The sequence below is a fragment of the Neodiprion lecontei genome, chromosome 5 (genome assembly GCF_021901455.1).
Source record: "Neodiprion lecontei isolate iyNeoLeco1 chromosome 5, iyNeoLeco1.1, whole genome shotgun sequence".
Lineage (NCBI taxonomy): Eukaryota > Metazoa > Arthropoda > Insecta > Hymenoptera > Diprionidae > Neodiprion > Neodiprion lecontei.
Genome location: NC_060264.1, coordinates 17,224,380 through 17,243,415, shown reverse-complemented (window position 1 = coordinate 17,243,415; position 19,036 = coordinate 17,224,380). Strand labels below are relative to the sequence as shown.

At 35.7% G+C, this 19,036-nt stretch overlaps 2 protein-coding genes across 6 annotated transcripts in view; both read left to right on the top strand.

The window, feature by feature from the left end:
- The first annotated feature begins 1,547 nt into the window (after positions 1-1,547).
- The window catches only part of LOC107227997 (guanine nucleotide exchange factor DBS), a 46,529-nt gene continuing 29,040 nt past the window's right edge, over positions 1,548-19,036 (top strand). Inside the window, exons 1-3 of one of the 5 annotated variants that reach the window (XM_046741265.1) lie at positions 1,930-2,067; positions 4,547-4,706; positions 8,939-9,565. In XM_046741265.1, the coding sequence (XP_046597221.1) occupies positions 9,451-9,565 (115 nt within the window). In that variant the 5' untranslated portion in view covers positions 1,930-2,067; positions 4,547-4,706; positions 8,939-9,450. Of the gene's footprint in view, positions 2,068-4,546; positions 4,707-8,938; positions 9,566-19,036 lie in introns of those variants that run through there. The other 4 variants (XM_046741268.1, XM_046741266.1, XM_046741267.1 and 1 more) reach the window with 4 other exon arrangements.
- On the top strand, positions 12,117-16,597 carry LOC107227999. Its single transcript, XM_015669338.2, has 4 exons — positions 12,117-12,759; positions 13,191-13,326; positions 13,582-13,788; positions 14,112-16,597. The coding sequence occupies exons 2-4, from the start codon at positions 13,198-13,200 to the stop codon at positions 15,141-15,143; spliced, it is 1,368 nt and encodes a 455-aa protein (XP_015524824.2). The 5' UTR covers positions 12,117-12,759; positions 13,191-13,197; the 3' UTR covers positions 15,144-16,597.

The window sequence follows — 19,036 nt, the reverse complement described above, 5'->3', positions numbered from 1 at the left end:
GATGAATATCAGTTCAAGGACCATACTATCAAAATTTACATGAATACAGATCAAATTGTTCCACAAATTTTTGGAAATGTAAAGCTTTTTGAAATGATTTTGGTTAACGAGAACTTAATTGTTCGACAAAAAAGCCAAAGTGGATTATTTGTAAAGAAAACGTCTGGGAACCATAAGTGTTGATGGCAATAATCTATTTTTTGTTGAATTACAAGGTCATCATGTATATTAACTCTTACCGATTTTAGGTGTAGACCAGATTATTTTATTGAATGCCGAGCTCAAGAAAAAATGAATGTTTAAAATTTGTAGAGTTATTCGGGAACAAAATGATCAATTATTCGACAAAATCAGACGAATGATCCACTTTTCTATGGATCCGAAAACGGTGCAATTACATTAAAGCCAAGTAAAAAATATGCATGAATGGATACTTGAGAATTGTTTTACAAATGTTCATATCGGGTGGTCATTTGGAGAAAAAATATAATTGAAGCCGTTATAAGGTATTCTCATAGTTTTCCATTGTGTCGAGGGATACTTACATTTTTATACTGTAAAGTAACATAAAAAATCTGTTATAAATGATCAACAATTTTTTCCGTTCCTTACTTTGAAATAGAACAGCTGAAAATTATCCATCTGTGACCGAGTGATTTTAGTCGGTACCGCGTGAATGACGGAAGATAAAAAGACAAATTAAGCTTCACACTTAGCATCGGAATGAATTCTTGACTCGTGTGAGTGTGAAATCGTAACAACATATTCCACGGTATGTGGTCAAATTAGTATTTTTTGAGGAGAACAAAGGGCTTCGTTAGAGTCCAAAAGTTGTAAAGGTATTTTTTGTTTCGAGAGAAAAAATCGAGGGGTCATTCGATAGAAAATCATAGAATGATTTCAATTCATTGACATTCATTTCAAACGATTTATAGACTGAATTCTACTTTATCATGTGATTTTCGTTGGTTCCCAATGTATCAAATGATTTCTATTAATTCCAAATAATTATACAACGCTTTAGGTGATCTCCACCAAGTTTTAGATTGAATAGAACCACGGAAATCCAGCTGAAAGGTTGTAAAATCGTTCAAGATAAATGAAAATCAGTAATTGGCAAACTGGCAATCGACAAAATCCCATGATAAGATAGAAACCAATGGAAAACGCTAGCAATTGATATTGATGATCGATCGAAACAATTTATCCTTTACAAGACTTGCAAGTCAGCTTCAGTGAAATATCTCGATTGCTTCCTCGTGATTTTAAACGTATGACGAGCATATGAGTGAATGTTGAGTTCAAGTTCCTTTGATTTACAATTTGTTTTCCCAACGTCGAATTTATGACTCCCTTAGGCGAATGGGCCTTCGGCGAGAAGTGTGTTTGTTTGCCATGAACATGTATTCACGATCCGCGGTTTGCTCGGTTGGTGGGTGAGCCGTGCTAGGTTGAATTTCCTTCCTTGTGCCGCCATCTTTATCAAATCATGCGTACCAGCGAGGGAATGCGAACCTGCCGCGACACCTGCCGCATGGAAGTCGTGGAACAATTGGCAACTGGTCTGCCAGTTGTATAGAATTTTTGACATTCAAATATAAACATATTTGTAACATTGTACCGGGGCCATGCAGTGCGATGAACCGATGTTACGCGGCGGCAGTAATATCATGGAGTGACTCGTTAACACCAACATTATCCAGTAACGCTAAAATGTAGTCAACACGCGCCTATCCACCGCATATATACATATGTATTATACATGTATGTTCGTCAAAAAAGTGGAAATGCATATTATGTACACATGTGTACACCCACTTATCAGACACAATAGACAAACATAAACCGCGTCAAATTTGAATAAAACTTGATGAAATACCATCGTTAATAATAATATATATATTTATAAAATGGCCAGTTCACCAGCAGCCAGCATTGAGAATCAAATTGACAGTTTCTTGGAACAGTTTAAAAGAAGTGCTACTCGTGCAATGGAGGACAGATCAGTTCGGAGCAACAACAATGCCAGCAGTATCGAGAACTTCGATCTGGAAATTCTTGAGGCTGGTAAGAATTGCCTTAGAAAATACATGATACTCGTGTTAGGGTTTGAACATTAAATTATCTCTACTCTCTGAAACAGGGATAATGCATTAGCTGTAGGTGATGTGGATATTTTAAGTTCGTCAAGCGAAGTATAACAATTGATGCCGTATGAACTATTAAAAATTGATGCGAGCTGCATCAACGCGCATGCTCGTTGCGCTGTGCGCCGAGTTATTCAGCAAGGGTGTCACCCTCTTCTTTTCATTCTGTTCTGTACGTTGTAAATTATACAGATTGTACGTAGTTAGAGTCAATGTCTCAACTGTTTCTCGATTAAACTTCATTCACCTGACACTAATTATTCATAAAGAAGACATCACGGGATTTCGAATTCAACCGTCCGTTTTGCTCAACCAACGAAGAGATTCCCTTAATCCAAAAACAGCCCAATGTTTTCATCCCAGAATTTTTTACACCAATTTTCAATGCATACGCCAATGGCCTGAACCGAATAAGCGAACTATAAGCAGTTTAGCATGCAGTGTATTCAGTGTATTGTTACAATACAAGAGCGTAGATTACGCAACGATGAATGGACATGACATTTAATTATCACCTTGAGCCATTGTTACTGTATGTACTCAGTGTAACATGTTCTACCATTCTATTCCCTGGGTACTCAATCCAATATTTTGCGCAGAAACATTTTGGCCTTTCGTCTGGCTGACGAACAGCAAATAAATGATTTCCGCATCAGTGGCTGGCCGAGTTCGTTATGCTCGAAAAAGCTGTTGTCGAGTTCTGGACGAACGGTCCAGTCGTTCCTCTTGAATGGCATCTACAGGACGGTCGCATCGGCAACATTGCAGTTGCAGTTGTTGTCAGGTCATGATATTGGCGAATATAAGATGTGCAGAAGCGACTGACCATAATATAATGTAGACCACAGTAGCGTTGACTGAAATCAAACTGTTCAAGCTTCCACTACTCGACGCCAAACCGCGGTAATCGATTATCCCCACTTCAGTTACAGCTGTAAAGTTGGGTCGATTCGAGTGCCGAATCATTAATTGATGCAATTTCTCGCAAGCACTTCGGGGCGAGGTGCCATCCGCTCAAAGCAGTCATAAATTCAAAAGTTGACAATAGAGTTGGAGATTACAGGACCCGAATGAATTTTTTATCTTTTTTTGAAATGATGAGAAATCAATTGTGAGAAGGTCAAATCATTTATTGTGAGAATAGTTGAGAATTATACTTGACATTACGTGATAATGCTGAAGAAATCGCGGGACGAGCATTGGAGATCATGGAAATCACTGTTTAAGTCTTGCGGTAAATGGAAAATGATTTCGCTTGATATTAACACCGATGTTAAGCGGTTTCTCTTGGTTTGTTTCTCTTCGTTGATTTCCAGTTTACCAAACGATGTTCAGTGATGTTCTAGACAGTCGATTACCAGCGTTTCACAATGATTAACTGTGATTCGATCTAATCCGGAAATCACTGGAAATCGCCCAGTAGGATATAAAATCATTGGGAACCAATGGTAATCAGTTGGTACACTAGGAATCAATGTAAATCATATGACAAGATGAAAATCAATGTTAGTGATTTGAAATCATTTATTTGATTACCAGTGAATCGAGTAATTTCCATTGATTTTCAACTACTTTCCAACATTCTGGGTGATTAGTTGTGATTACTTCTTCTATTCAATCCGGATGTCACTAAAAATTGCCTGAAACACTGGAAAATCACTGGAGGTCAAGGTAAATCAATGTCAATGGATTGAAATCATTTCCATTTCGATTTCCAAGCGAATGGGTCCTCGTTCAAACGTTCAAGACGACTCGTGGGAGCATCAAAAACGAGTGGCGCGATTTTCGACAAGCCACAAGGCTACACCCGCGCGCAATTTGACGGTCACATGTTTCCCCGGCTTGCGGCGTCGCGCAATGTATTCTAATTGGTCTGCGTCTTGCCCCACTCCGAACGACATACCACCACTCCCGCAGCTTTTGACCCTTGTGGTGGGGTCAATGGCCGTTGTCAAACAGCCGGTGACCAGCAGCGGGAAGAAGTATGCTCCGGGTATCACGTTTTGGCACGGCATATATGCGTACGTACAGGGTACACCGAAATTTATTGATTAAGGGTAGGTTCAGAGGGAGACAGTGACGCCGAGCTCCGAGTACCATCGGCCAATGAGAATCCTCGAAATTGCGAGTGGGCCAAATTCCAATTGGTCGATGCCTGTTCGTGGTTCGCGTCCATCTGAACCTACCCTAAGGTTAGGCACGATTCGAAAGCTAGACGTTGCTGCTGACGGGTGTCTCTCTGCCACCTAACCGTTTAAGTTATGAATAAAATCTGCAGTGTGTTAAATCCTTGTTAGTTTATTCAAATACATTGATCTTTGGTTAAAATTCAAATAAAATTACAACGTGAAGTTGTTTCTTTTTTTTTTTTTTCTTTTTTATTATTATTGCTGGTGAAGCGACTTCGAGACGTGTTCAATACGCAGAGAAACGAAGGGGAGGATCTGTGAATTGTGGTTGACGAAACAAAACAGAGCGAATGAAAAAGGAGATCAAAATCTTGGAAGACCCTTCAATCCTGTAGAGACTTGGCTCTGGTCTGGTGGCTTGCATCCTTTCGTAAGTGTTTTTCTGTTGACATTTCAATTATTCATTTTAATATGTCCGTTTCTCCCAGTGGGGTTTATGAAAAGACGGAATGATGAGGAGGTCTCAACATTATTAGACACGGAAATTCTCCATCTTGGAGAATATTAATAAATACTTACGAAGAAAGGGACTCAGGTCCGTTTCTTGTACGATTATATGATAAAAAGGGGAGTAATTTGGAAAATATTCACAATATGGCTTTTGGTAGAAAATTTAGAGAATACCATTCTGGTATAAAGTATATCAAACCATCAGATTCTAATTTTGCGAAAATTGCGTTTAACAATTATAAAGGTGCCAACCGATCGGTTGAATCTGCTGTAGAGGACAGCAACAAAGAGTGGGGAGCATTAATCCCTGATGGATGTTTGTGTAAGATTAGGATGGTCAATCAAAGATGTGGATACAAATATGTTAACAGAGGAATTAGAAGAAGAAATCAAATCTTGGGTAATACTTGGGAAATTTTTTCGCATGTGGAAAGAATACCATGGAAAAATACAGATCAAAACAATGCTATCACGTAAACTAACTCCTCTAGGATTGAAATATTTTTTAGAACGGAATTCATTCCAAAAACGTGGTTATCTAATATTTAGTTCGAAACATTTCTGTTTATTACAATGAATCTCATAAATTAAACGATGCTACAAATGCGTTGGATTCGTTGATATTACATCGCAATGTAGGGTAAACGGAAATGTGCGAGATGTACTGGAAGAAATGACTACGGTGAATGTTTAGCGAAAGATAAGACCCGAGATTGCAAATGTGTTCATTTTTCGAACAATCATTTTGCCATTGATAAAGAATGTTGGATGTTCAGAACTCACAAGGTAAATGTTGCTAAAGCGAGGAAAGAAATACTCGAAACAAGGATTTCATTTGATAATGGCTCTGTATTCACTGAACAACTTTTGAACTCTCCCATTAACCAGATATTTCAGGGTAGAAGTCGTTGTGCTTTTCAAGAGAGTAATATTAATAATATTATGGTAGCGGATCAAGACAATGGTGAATACCGCGGATCGAAGGGAGAGATCTCGTTATGAAACCAATGGTCCGAAGTTTCGATCATTTCGTTAATTTAGTGATGGATAAACTTATTCCGGTTTTGGATTCGCAATCGGATACAGTTCTCAAATGAGTTAAAATTCTGGAGCAGGCTAAGGTGAAACTCCAAAACTCGGAGAAAAAGTAATTAATGGATAAAGAGGTCAAAATGGAAGAATGGAGTAGTAGAAGTATATTTAGCAGATGGTGTGGTTTTCAAAATTTCCTAATACAATGTGACATTATCTGCTTGCTGGAAACTTGGTTAGAAGAAAATAAAAAAAATTGATTATGAAAATTTCAACGTTATTAGAAAGGACAGAGGAGGTGATTTGATGGGAGGAAGAGTCACGATCTTTGTTAAGAAACAGTTTCAATTCAAAACAGTAGAAAATCGAGATATCTCGGATAGCATATAATAACCTTTAAATTATATCGCGATAATTCACCTGACCAAATATATTAAAGATTCATAAATATCAGTGAAGAATGCGATAAGCTTTCAAAAACGAAAAATTTAGAGGGTTTAAAAAATATTATATATCCCTTAGCCCTAAAACGAAGCTGTCAGAAAAAGCTTTCAAAATAGAAATGAATCTCTTAAGGCAATATATAATAAATCAGATATATTCTAAAGATGATCCTTGAGAGGGGTGTTCCACTTCGTTTCTTGCCTTATTTCATTCTTCAAGGTGTTAAGAATATGTGTGCCAAATTTCATCGCAAAACTTCGCAAAATTGACTTAAAATTAGTTAACACCGCAAGTACTCCAGATCCCTGTAGAATTTACTTGAAAGTTTAAACGCGTTTTTCTCGAAACAGCTTTTTTGCAACGGGAGTGCGCGATATTTGAAAAACCAGAGAACCGACTTCAAGTTATACCAGCATACAGAGTATACATCTTCTTATCGTTGAATGACTGGAAAAAGCGATACCTTTGATATATATATATATATATTTTTTTTTTATACAAAAATTAAACTCAGTCAATTTTTAGCGTAAAACCGACCATTTGAGTTTGACACGTGACTATTCCGTCCCAAAATTTTTTTTTTCGTGCTTGTTCATTGAATGATGGTTACATGTGTACGAACCAAAATGCCATTTCGTTTTTTTGATATTCAGACTACCGGAAGTGAATAAATCTTGCACACCCGCGGTCGCGGAACTTTGCACGGAGTCACGAATAAGGAAGATCAGCATACGGAATTTTTCATAAAAATAACTGACCATTTCTTGTTTTTGAGCACCTGGAATATCAATAAAAATACGCTAAATATGTATTTGAGAGTAATTCATTGCATAGTTTCGTTTTTATTAAATCCTGCAAAAACTCTCACTTTAGCAGAAAAATGGGACACCTCCCTTAAGTGCAAGAAGCGTTCAATACAATTTCTCCACTTATGGTTCAAGAGTCTCTCCCTATTATTACGGAGATTTAGAAGTATCACTTTGTGCTCGATAAAATTAAACTTTTTAGTCGAACATCAAAAATCAAAGCTTCTGTGGGATTAGATTTGATTTCTAATCAAACTGTTCAGAATATATGTTTTAAAATTCTCTAAAAAAAAAGTTGCCAGCTGCTTGTTTCACAGTTTTCCAGGGGCATGTGTCAATGACATTCCTTCCATCGTTATCCTTTATACCTCATTTGGACGAGAGTTGATGAAAAAAAGATGGACGTATAGGTCTTCCTCAGGGATCAAACCTGAGTCCTATTTTGTGCAATATTTATATAATATGGATAGGCAACTTTACTGACGATAAGATTCAAACTTTAACATTTGCAAATGACGTGGTTATTTACGATATCAATTTAGATAATGAGAAGTCGTTATTGCTGTTGGAAGAAGCTTAGAGAACTTGGGTAATTGGGTGTGATTAAAAGGCTGAAAAGTACCAGAAACAAAAACACAGTTATATATTTTTATAAAAAAAAAAAATTATGAATCTGAACCCGGCGACGATAAAATTCAAGGATACAATTATTCAGAATCAACGATCGGTTAGGTTTTCAGGAGTGTTTTTAGACTCCAAGCTATTATGGAAACATTAAATAAATAGTATTAAAATTAAATCGAATAAGCTCGTTAGTATATTGAGAGCCATTGCAGAAGTTACCATGCTTATGATGTATAAGGGCTCGATAAGAGTTATACTGCATTTGGATTCCATGTTCTATGATATTGCATGTCCTTAATTGACATCTTCTTTAGACATAATGCAATTGCGCTTCTGTATTTAACAGATAAAAAATTTTTTGAACATTCATAACAGAAATATTACAAAGATTTTGTAATAGCCTTTACAGGTGGATCTAAATTAAATAATGCAAAAAAAACAGGCACAGCGTTATTTATTCCTAAATTTAGCATCTCACATACAGTGAGAATCAATAATAATGCTTTGATTTTTGCAGCAGAAGCCATTCTCAAAATAGTTCTATTCTTTACTCAATTCAAACGGATGGAACTATTAATTCGTTCAGATTCTTTTCAGTTTGATCACTTCGTGATCAGGATGCAGCTTTAATCCAAACACGCATCCGGTTATTTTCGATATCGAACACAAGATATTTGCGTGTGCCGAATAAGGTCTGATCTTAAAATTTATTTAGACTCCAGCACATATTGGCATTTGAGGGAATAAAAAGACTGACAAATTAGCACAGGAAGTATTGTTCTAAGGGGAAGTTTTAAGGTAGTCCGGAAAGATTTTATCAACACATGTATATAACCACAAAATCATAGTTGAAGCGAATAAATTTATTCTGGAAAAAGGAGAGTTGATAGGTAAAGACTGCGAATTTAGCTATTCAGTAAATGGAATGGCATATAATCACAGTTTGACCAAATCCCATCTTCATAGAATTAGACTAATTATGGATAATATGTACGATTGTGATAATAACGTTCAGACTATTGAACACATTACGCGGGAATGTCCGTTATTAGAAGAAGAGAGACAAGACTTGATCTCCTTTTCTACCAAAGGTAATATTGTGTATGGGCGAAAGCACGCTTAACATTATCGTTACTAAATCCCTTAAAGTAGCATTAATTATTTGTGAATTTGGTCTGAAAAACGAAACTAGTATTTGAAAGTTTTAGCATCAGGGTAATCAATCTCTGATATTTTATTATTACAGTGTGCTTCGAGGTGAAGGTGTACCTAACCTGTGTTTTGTGAAGTTTTCGTGTATTTCCTATTACCGTCATCCTGCAAACTTCAAGATTAAATACGATGTCGAATAAAATACTGCCCCAAATAAACCGACAAACTGATGAATAAATATATTTCGCTTAAATCATATATTCGATCAATGAATATCGCTGACTCGTGAGTATTCGCATACACGACTAATAACGAATTCGATTACCAACCGTAAGTAATAATCAAATCGAGTCATATAAATCGCTAGACTACATTGGTACTTACCCGTTGGGGATATATACAAGAAAGGACCAAGAAGAAAAAGGTTAGGTACGATGTTATGCCGTGACAACATTAACTACCTCCACCAGATTGTCTTACGCAACTACAAATCAGTGCCGGAATAGAAAAAAGACAAACGACATACCGGAAGTATAGGAAAGATGTTAGCAGAGTGCTCGTGTGGATTATAATAAATACGCACACCTACGCGCATCATACGCATGTATGCAGTGCGATAAGTGCGGAGCTGAAAACCTTAGGGTCACAATGATTCTACATGGGAAATCGTCGCACAGCTGTAACTGCCCCTGTCATCAGCACTGTAGTACCAGGTCTTCAGGTTAGAAATTACTTATGTATCTTTTATTTTATCAATTCTTAATTTTTATTGCTTCGAGAGATTTTTCGACGGGCATTGAGGTTTTTTTCGAAAGTATGCCCGTGATCAACACTGTGATCGATAATATATGACACGTGATGTTATCGCTTCACCGTGGTTGTACGTTTCTAGAGTGATCTACACTAGGGCTGTGCGGAATCGAAAACTTTATACCGATTTCCTGTATCGATTTTGTACTCGGTATATTCGGTTTACCGAAATACTGCTCTGCCGGTAAGTATCGAAATACCAAAGTACCGACAAAATAGTGCATAACCAGCAAAATACTAAATTACCGATAAAACATTGAAGTAAAGACGAAATACCGAACAAGTGAAAATTGAAGAGCGTATAAAATTAGAAACTGTTGCATCTAATTGCAGCAAATAGCTGAATGTTCGTGTCACTGACCCATCCAAGTGCATTGTTTAGAACGCAAACTCTTCCGCGGTCTATAATTTAAGAAGATGGTAGCGTTATTTGAAAATACAACATTATACGACGATTGTCCGTAGTAAGCAATGGAACATGGATAGTACCGTGAAAGCATGTAATATGCGATTTTTTTAAATCTGCATTTCGATATTACGATCGCGATAATTGAGAGTTGCGGTATTTCGATACTTAGGTGATTCGGTATTACGGAATTTTGGTATTTTGGTATCGGTAGTTGCAACTTTCGGAATGATGATATCGATATTTCGGTGTCGGTATTGAAAACCGATCTTTATACCGAAATATTTTTAAACAAGATTGTCAAAAAATTTCGGTTTACCGAAACATGGCACAGCCCTACTTTACACTACAGTACATGTTAATAAACCAAAGTCTACCACAATTTAGGTTTACTAATTCTTCATATTTGAATAATGCTCCTGAAGATAGCGCGCTTGCCATTTGATTTTTATCTGACATGTGTAACATTAAGGTCGCCATATTTTATTTCATATCAATATTGCGAGAATATTGAAATGAAATGTTTATTGAAGTTCTAAATTTTTATTTAATCATGCTTTTTTAGGAAAAATTCTGATTTTGCCATTTTTGGATGATCTAAAATTCAGTGAACCCTAACAAAGCAAAACATCTCCCACGTTCTAAAAACAGAACACCTTTGAAGTATCTGTAAAGTTACAATTTAGTGAATTTTTCCAACATTTCATTACGTTAATTTTACTGCTAGTAATTCAACCTTGTGAGATGAACTTGTTCTTAACTGGATGCTTTCAGTGCGTACCGAGTGCTTTTTCTCTAGTATTTTGCTTGCCGTAGTTTAAGTGGCCGCATTCGGCGCACACTGACAACGAGTGCAATTTTCTTAACACATCAGTCTTTCGTTGTTTCTATTCATTGAAAATGCAGCTAGTTGAAAACGCTGTCGATTAAAACTGCACTATTTACGTTGGATTATGTTTTAACATGCCCCAAGTGGCTTCTATTCTCTTCTCTTATTTTCAGGTAGTAAGCTTAAGTGTACGTTCTTCTATTATCACTCCATATTCTTTTACTCTGCATGGAATATTGGGAACAGGGCGTGAAACACAATTAATTGAAAATCGCATCTATGCAAGCATCGTGAGATTCTTCTTTCCATACTGCTTTAAATCTATATACCATATGCTAAGTCCTTCAGTGTAAGGAAAACGTAATATGCTTCGTATAGCTCGAAACCAGATGTCAGCGCGATGAACAATTCTTGCAGTTTAACGACAGAGATAGTCGACAACTCGACAGTGCAAGAGATGCAAAATTGCTGATAGCACTGATAGCTGATTCAAAACGTATCTCCAGTTGCGCACCGAAATCTTATGAACCAATGATTTTTTATTTGGCATCCGTTAGATACTGCACATTGTTACCGACGGAGTAACCAAATCGTATTTCAAACTTTCATGCTGGGTTGCTATCATCACCTGAGCAATGAATTGATTTCAAACTTTGGGAAAAAGATAGAATTTCTATTGTGGTTGTGTGGTTATTACGAAAAGTTCGGAAAATTTATAAAAACACTCTAACAATAAATATATTTGCAGCTCAAAGTTCTTACTCACGACTAACTGTCCAATTAACTCCAATATTTTTTCTTTTTTATTATGATTTCTTCATTAATTTCCCGAACTTTTTTTAGTGACTACATAATGCAATATTAAAATGACTATAAATGAGATATCATATAATTTGTTTACATTATTGTTGGACGATATTATATACTGCTGTCTTCTTATAGCAGTTCGACTTATAGAATAAGTGCGCTGTGAGTGTAATTTCACTAGTTCCCCTGACTTTCCTTTTGCTGAAAACTATGGCATCTGCAAGCAGTGTGCAACTCTACAATTCTACAATCACCAGATAGTACAAAAGTTGTTTACATTTTACAAACCCGTTTGCCCTTTTCACTAAAATCCGCCAACGTAATTAAATGCATACGTGATAAAATCTATTCTAAAACTAACTGACTTGGTTCATACATTATTATTTAAATAATTGAGTAATAAATTATTGTAAATTTCAGCACTGGACTGTTTCGGATTGTTATATTCTTCAGCCAATGTGCGTAAAAGTGTCAGTAAAACTATAAAATATTAAAACATGTTAATTATGTTATTCCTTTTATTAACTTCCTTGCTCCAATATTGTAGTATCAAGTTATTGATTAAAATATTCAAGTGTAAAAACTATTGAACATCAAAAAGAAAGATTTGAATTTTCGCGGACAGCTGCCATCCTAGAATGCGTGATGTACGATTAATAAAAACTTTTGCATGTATTACGCGTTACATTACTCACGTATTAAGACATATTTTGCACCTCAAGTTTCATGAACTTCAATGAACTGCCAGTGACAATTTGTCACTCTTGAATAAGAGCAAGTAAAAGCGGAAAAATAAAGCAACTGGATACCTCAGTGTCGCCCGTTCTGCGCCTTATCTTCATACGGCCCTGATACATTCCCCCCACTTCGATCGAGGCGGCCAAGCTCAGCGAGCATCGCGTTCGCCATTTCCGAACAAGTTGTGGATCCAGAATTTAATGAAAATAATCGCGTTTCCGGGCTTGTTCAAGTGCGTTCGAGGCGTATAAGCGAGCACTGAATGCTTGTTATTGATCACGTTTGTTTTAATGGCCAAAAATCCGCTTCTGAAGGTAAAATAGAGGTAAGTCAAAGACCGATCAATCTGTGACCATAGAGACGAGAATTGTGCGTCTCGCGATGCGTGCCAGCGATTCTCGACCATTAACTCGAATACGTTTGTACACGTTAAGTGCGTTTTATTTACCGGTTGTTGAAAAGAGAGTGACACCCGTCGATTGGTTGACTTTCAATATTGACCAATAACGTGGCTTTACATGTTCTTTAATTTTCGAAAACCTTCTACACATAAAACGCACTTGTTTTCAAGACTGCTTATGTTTATTTCAACTTCTCAAGAATAACTGCAGTAAAATTTTTAAACTATAGCTGCTATTTGTATTATTGTTATATATCTGTTTGACCATTTTCTGCTTACTAAGAGTAAAATAAACAGATATATAAAAAAAATATAATTTTATTTTGTACTCAAATTGTAGTCTAATAATATATTAGATACCAGATGGCAGGTATTTCTCCAACCGATCGCGAGACGGAGGCTAGCGAGGTCCTCTATACATTGTTGTCTGTCGAACGCATCAAAGATGCTGGTAAAAGTATCGAGGAAACTTCAAAGACGGAAGATAATGCCGTAAGTATCGTTACTGGGGAGTTCGTCGGAAAGGCTACGAATGTTTCATTTTTAAATTATCTACACAATGATGTTGAATCAATATAATTTTACATAGTTAATTAGCATGTACTTATTGTTCAACTGCTCAATTTATATTATAACATACAAAGTTCGATATTGTAACAAAAATTTATTGTACAACATATATTATAATTACGGGTGAATGTGAATGAATTCTGCATTGAACAAACCATTGTAATTTCTTTGTTTCAGTCTCCTAGTACAATCCAGAAGAAACAACATCGGATTGTTAAGAAATCTTCCAACACCTTGAAAAAAAATAATACCAAATCTCAAAAGGAGCCCGGTAAAACGATCGAGGACCCACCTTTTGCATTAAAAAATGAAGAACCAGATGAGATAATGAATTTAAATGCTGATGATGCACTTATTATCAACAGCTCAGAACAAGAGCACGAGGTATTTGTAAAACAACTCATGCTTATTCTAGGCTTTGAAACACCTTCGAGATTTATTATTGAAACCAAGAAAGAAATCAACTTTTTAAATAATAGAATATTGAACGCATTAACAATTGCGTTCAAGAATATTATAGACAGTAGTAGTCTAACCGCAAGCAAATTGCAAAATTGTTTGTTGAGATATAAATTTCAAAAATTCACGTATCTTTTATCCGTCTATCCGTTTATACCTCCTTAAAATAAAAAAGCAATTTAATCCGTAAATTTTCCTTGATCATTTTTATATTGTACATTATATTTATATGCTGTAAAAATTTGCAGTTGACGTGTGACGAAGCAGAAAAGCATAGAAAAACAATCCCAAAGAAGAAGTGTGGGACTAAGAGAAAACAAAAACGAGTTAAATCGGAAGGGGAGCCTAGCTTCGAACCGACACGCCTTGAGGACAACGCGGTTCAAGTATTGGAGCGGTTTAAACGCGGCTGTGAGTGCCAAGATGACCAGTGCTTCAAGGGACTGAATCCAGAATTTGTTTACCGTCACAGATTGAACATCGCGGAGCTGACTAAAGCTGAGCACGACATGTACTTGATGGGAGTGACGATGGCCTGCCTGACGAACCCGTCGCTGACAGCGAGACACACGGAAAGACGAAGGCTGAGGGCGCAGTATGTTTATCAGGGTCGCCGAGTATGTTTGGATGCGTTTTTGTACCTGGAAAACTGCACTCACTACCAGATAAAGAGGATCAGAAAGCACCTTGTCACCCATGGAGTGACGCCTCGGGTTCACGGGAACCATGGAAAAGTCCCACACAACACTTTCTCGCTTGATATATACAAAATAGCGACGGAGTTCCTGAAGAGCTTTATAAGCAAGCAGGAGGCGAAGCAGGAGGCGAAGCAGAAAGCCAGCGCAAAGCAAGGACCGCTTCACCTCGCCTCCGACATGACGCGGAAGACGGTCCATGACTTGTACAGCAAGTACTGCAGAAAGTTGTCACCCAGCATAAAAGTTATGGGATATTCAACGTTCAGGAGATTCATGAAGGTTCAGTTTCCACAAGTGAAATTTGCCAAGGTTGAATTTGTAGTCAAGGGACAAGTCAGCCACAATCAAAATTCCGCCAAAGGCGGCGCAGAGGAAAGAGACAATAAGGATAAGTCTGTGGGGAAAAACGACCTACTTCCGCTGGTCATTGCTGATGCTACAGTTGAGCAAAATGGCGCATATCTTTTAACTCCTGTCAATAAACTGCAAGAAGGAGTCAGCTATCAGCTCACTTCAGATGGATTTTTGGTCAAGAGTTCTGCCGCGCAATTTACTGTAGCCAATAATCGTTGTCCTGAATGATAGTCTTCGAAGATTTATTCAGCAGCCTATTAAATTCAGAGTATTCACATTCTGGAAAATCATGGAAAACATGGGGCTCTCAATAAATTATTGAAATAATCAGGAAACTTTTTTTTATGCAACTCTTGAAATAACGAATTTAAGACAGGAAAAAATTTCTTTTTCCACTTAATTTTTTTTTTCGTCCCCAACACGAACGCCGCGTATCCGACATTTACATTAGTTTCGATAATTCTAAAAAAAAATACAAAATGTTCAGAACACTGTTTTTAACTGTTTTCAAAATTCACATTTTAAGGTGATGTCTGCGATGCGCTTGCAAAACTTCTAAAAACATGGAATTCTCAGAAAGGAATTATGATTTCACATTTTAGTAGACACTCAGACAGTTTATTCCCAGCCTTTGATAACACTTAGGTATATATTATAAAATTGCAAGGGTGTTCAACTTTCACGCCTGGTCTTCACGCTACGATTATGTTGGTATGATTATGTCAATCAATGATAATACGCACGTGTAGCTGAAACAATATGGAAGTATACGTAAACATAATCATACCATAATCATAGCACGTAGATTGGGCATAACCGATTAATTAAAACATAGATAAATTGAGGGCTGGTTAACCAATTAATCGAAACAACGATAAATCGAAAGGGTCGATTGATCTATTAATTGGAAAACTGATAATTTGCAAGAACCGATTTAATTGATTAATCAAAGCCGATTTATTGGAAAACTGATCATTTGGAAGAGCCGATTTAATTGATTAATTAAAGCCGATTTATTGGAAAACTGAAAATTTGGAAGAGCCGATTTAATTGGTTAATTAAAGCCGATTTATTGGTTAATCGTGCAGTCCTACTATTTGTACAAAATAGTTATTGATGATAAGAGATATAAGACGTACCAAACTAACTTGTGTAATGTTAAGATTGCAAATTATGAACCATATATTTCATTTGTTTGCCTGTATTAAAAATTCATTATTGGAATATGTGGAAAAATGTCAACTAAAAGTGCTCTGTAATTGTTCATATTTGTCTGTTTCGCTCAATCTTCATCATGCTAATGCATGAAATCCAAAATCCCCTGCATTCAAGGGAAAACTGTGTATGAACTTTTTTCGGGAAAGGGGAATTCGGTGTCAGATTTTTAGAATTGTGAGTAGTAAATCCCATATGGTGGATCAAAATCCAAAAGCTTCTTGATTTGATTGAAACTCGAGCTAACTAAAGATACTCTAGTTTCATCAATTTTATGAATGTGACAATATGAACTCTACGAACATATCCTTCAAGTCGTATGCTGTGTATTTGTGTCCAGGAAATTGTGTTTTCTTTTCGTAAATCAAAGGTTCCTCCAACTAACTAAAATTCACCTATTTCCTACATCTTGTTGCGAGTATTATTTTCATTTTTTGAAATATGCAGATACAAATATGGAGAAATTTTCAAAGATGATTAATTCTCAAGTCAATTTTAACACCCAAACAATCTAGCACATAATTCCAGTTATTCTATTTTTTAACTGTGATCAAATTTTAAGCGCTATTATAAATATGTATAATATATATAACCACTATTTATCTATCATCACAATGCAGCTAGGTGCTGAATAATAAACACGAATTATCAGTTCGAATCTAAATATATAATACATTATAAGTTATTTAAATTAAAAGTAAACTCTTATTGGTCAATGAGTGACTGATCTGTATTTTTGTATTCTAGTCTAATCCTTTGACATTTGGAGCTGTCGGATTTAGAGAATCGGGAGTCGAACTTTAAAAAGATATGTTAATCATCTGAATATTATATGCATAATGTATAATATTATTTAATGATCGTTCAAACGAAAATTTAACCATAATACAAAGTTCTCAACCTGTCTCTTAGAATGGTTCCATTATTTTCGTATTTTTACATTGGATCTGAATCTATTGGAAATTTGTTTGAATCAATATCTGTACGTTACTACGGATCGGTCATCTTTGAGCGTTGTTTCAGTATTTTTCAAACAGCATAGATTCCTATTTTAGAAATATCACAAAAAATGTTTTCTAGAATTATTTATACCGAATTATCAGAAAATATTTACGAGTATTATTTGTTTCTGAAATATTACAATTAAAATGGTTATTAATTGATATGTTCCGTGTTGTATGGAATAATATTACTACCATTTAAGCACATCAGCCGAATTTAAACATTACCGTGTAGCGGTTGCGAGGCGTTTAATAACTTGTAACTGTAACTGTGAAATATATTAAAGTATAAAACAAAATCTTGGAATTTTGTACTTACGAAGTTGGTACAAATTGATAATAAGACACTGTTTGTCTAGACACAGAGAAAGAATTTTTTCAATTTATCAAACATTGAAGCTCGAAAATACATGTTTATCGGATTCAAAAGAACTGTAATGTAATTCAAGAAAAAATTGATCAGTACAATAATTTTTTGCTGTCGAATGTAACCACATTTATATCTATGTATAACTTGAATCACCAAAACATTTCTTTCGTCGTATTTGATCGCCACGTTTGGTAAGTTCAACAACTTTTTTTCTCTTACGTCAACACTATTCGAAGCCGTTCGAAACTATAATATATTATATTTGCACAGAGAAAGGATTTGTTGAATTTACCAAATACGGTGATCAAACATTGCGAAAGAAGTGTTACTTTATTCACCAAAAAAGTGGTTAAAAGGAACGAATTGTATCAAGTGAAACCACATTTCTTCGATCACATTTTTGTAAAATGAACAAATTTTATTTTCCGTGCACACAATACATGCAAAAACGTCGGATTAATGTAATACGATATTAATTTATGATATTTCAAGAATACTGCTTAGTTTCAAAAACAGGATGAGCACAAAAGCGTTCAAATCGGACCAAATACAGCAGATTCAGTCATTTTGACCGTTCCAATTACAAAACCTTTTTCTAAAATTGTTGACGTCATAGCTTAGTGCTAGTCGAATTTGCTCGCATTCATTTACATCTCATACTGGAAATGTGTTTTTACCTGTGAGTATCATTGGCCCAAATAACGTTAGTGGAGACATTCTTAAACGGTTTTTTCTCCTACCCCAACTTTTGACTCAGACGGTCCGGCCGATCCATCTTTAAATATGGATGACCATAAATTGCTTGAGGCGTTAACCACTTTGAAATTTATTAGAAATAATCTGCGTGTATTCCGGATTAATTAAATACGAAATGTGTCGTCGAACACATAATAATTATAAAGTGATTACGCATACAAGATTTCTCACATCGAGTCCTACCTTTGTAATGCATGGACACGTTGATTCGTAATTAACAATTCAAACAAATTTCATTATGTACTCAGTCAACACCTGGAGCAGGTCATTCTGTTTGTTTTACATTCAAGGGTATCTTGAAGGAATTCTTGTGTGGTAAATTTGTTGTATTTACACGCTCGTTTCCTTTTTCATTGAAAAATAATGTATACATTCAAGTATGCGGGATAATTTTTCCGTTCTAAAATAATAAAAATGGCGAACATAGGAGCCGGTTTAAAAAATGGCCTCTTTTTACGTTGCGTAACTTTAGCCCGAAATGGCTGGTCTGAAAAAGAAAAATAAAAGTAGATTTCAAGATAAGATACGAAACTAGATCTTGGATCGAGTACATATTCGAATTTTTAATCAGAAGTGAAAAAACAGTTATCGTTGAATCAGAAAAAGCTGAAGATTATCACTTTTTAGCACTTTTGTTTAAGCTTCTACTTCTAGAAATGTATTAAAAATGTGTCTTATCGTTAGTCAAGTTCTAGTTTTATGATGCATCTATTGGCTTTAAAATCACAATTAATGTTTTTGTTCGGTTTTTTCTGATCACACATTTCGCCAGAAAGCCG

Coding starts and splice junctions, on each gene's coding strand:
- LOC107227999 (XM_015669338.2), top strand. CDS start 13,198: ATGGCAGGTATTTCTCCAACCGATCGCGAGACGGAGGCTAGCGAGGTC. Junction 13,327..13,581: donor CAAAGACGGAAGATAATGCC/GTAAGTATCGTT, acceptor TCTTTGTTTCAG/TCTCCTAGTACAATCCAGAA. Junction 13,789..14,111: donor GCTCAGAACAAGAGCACGAG/GTATTTGTAAAA, acceptor AAAAATTTGCAG/TTGACGTGTGACGAAGCAGA.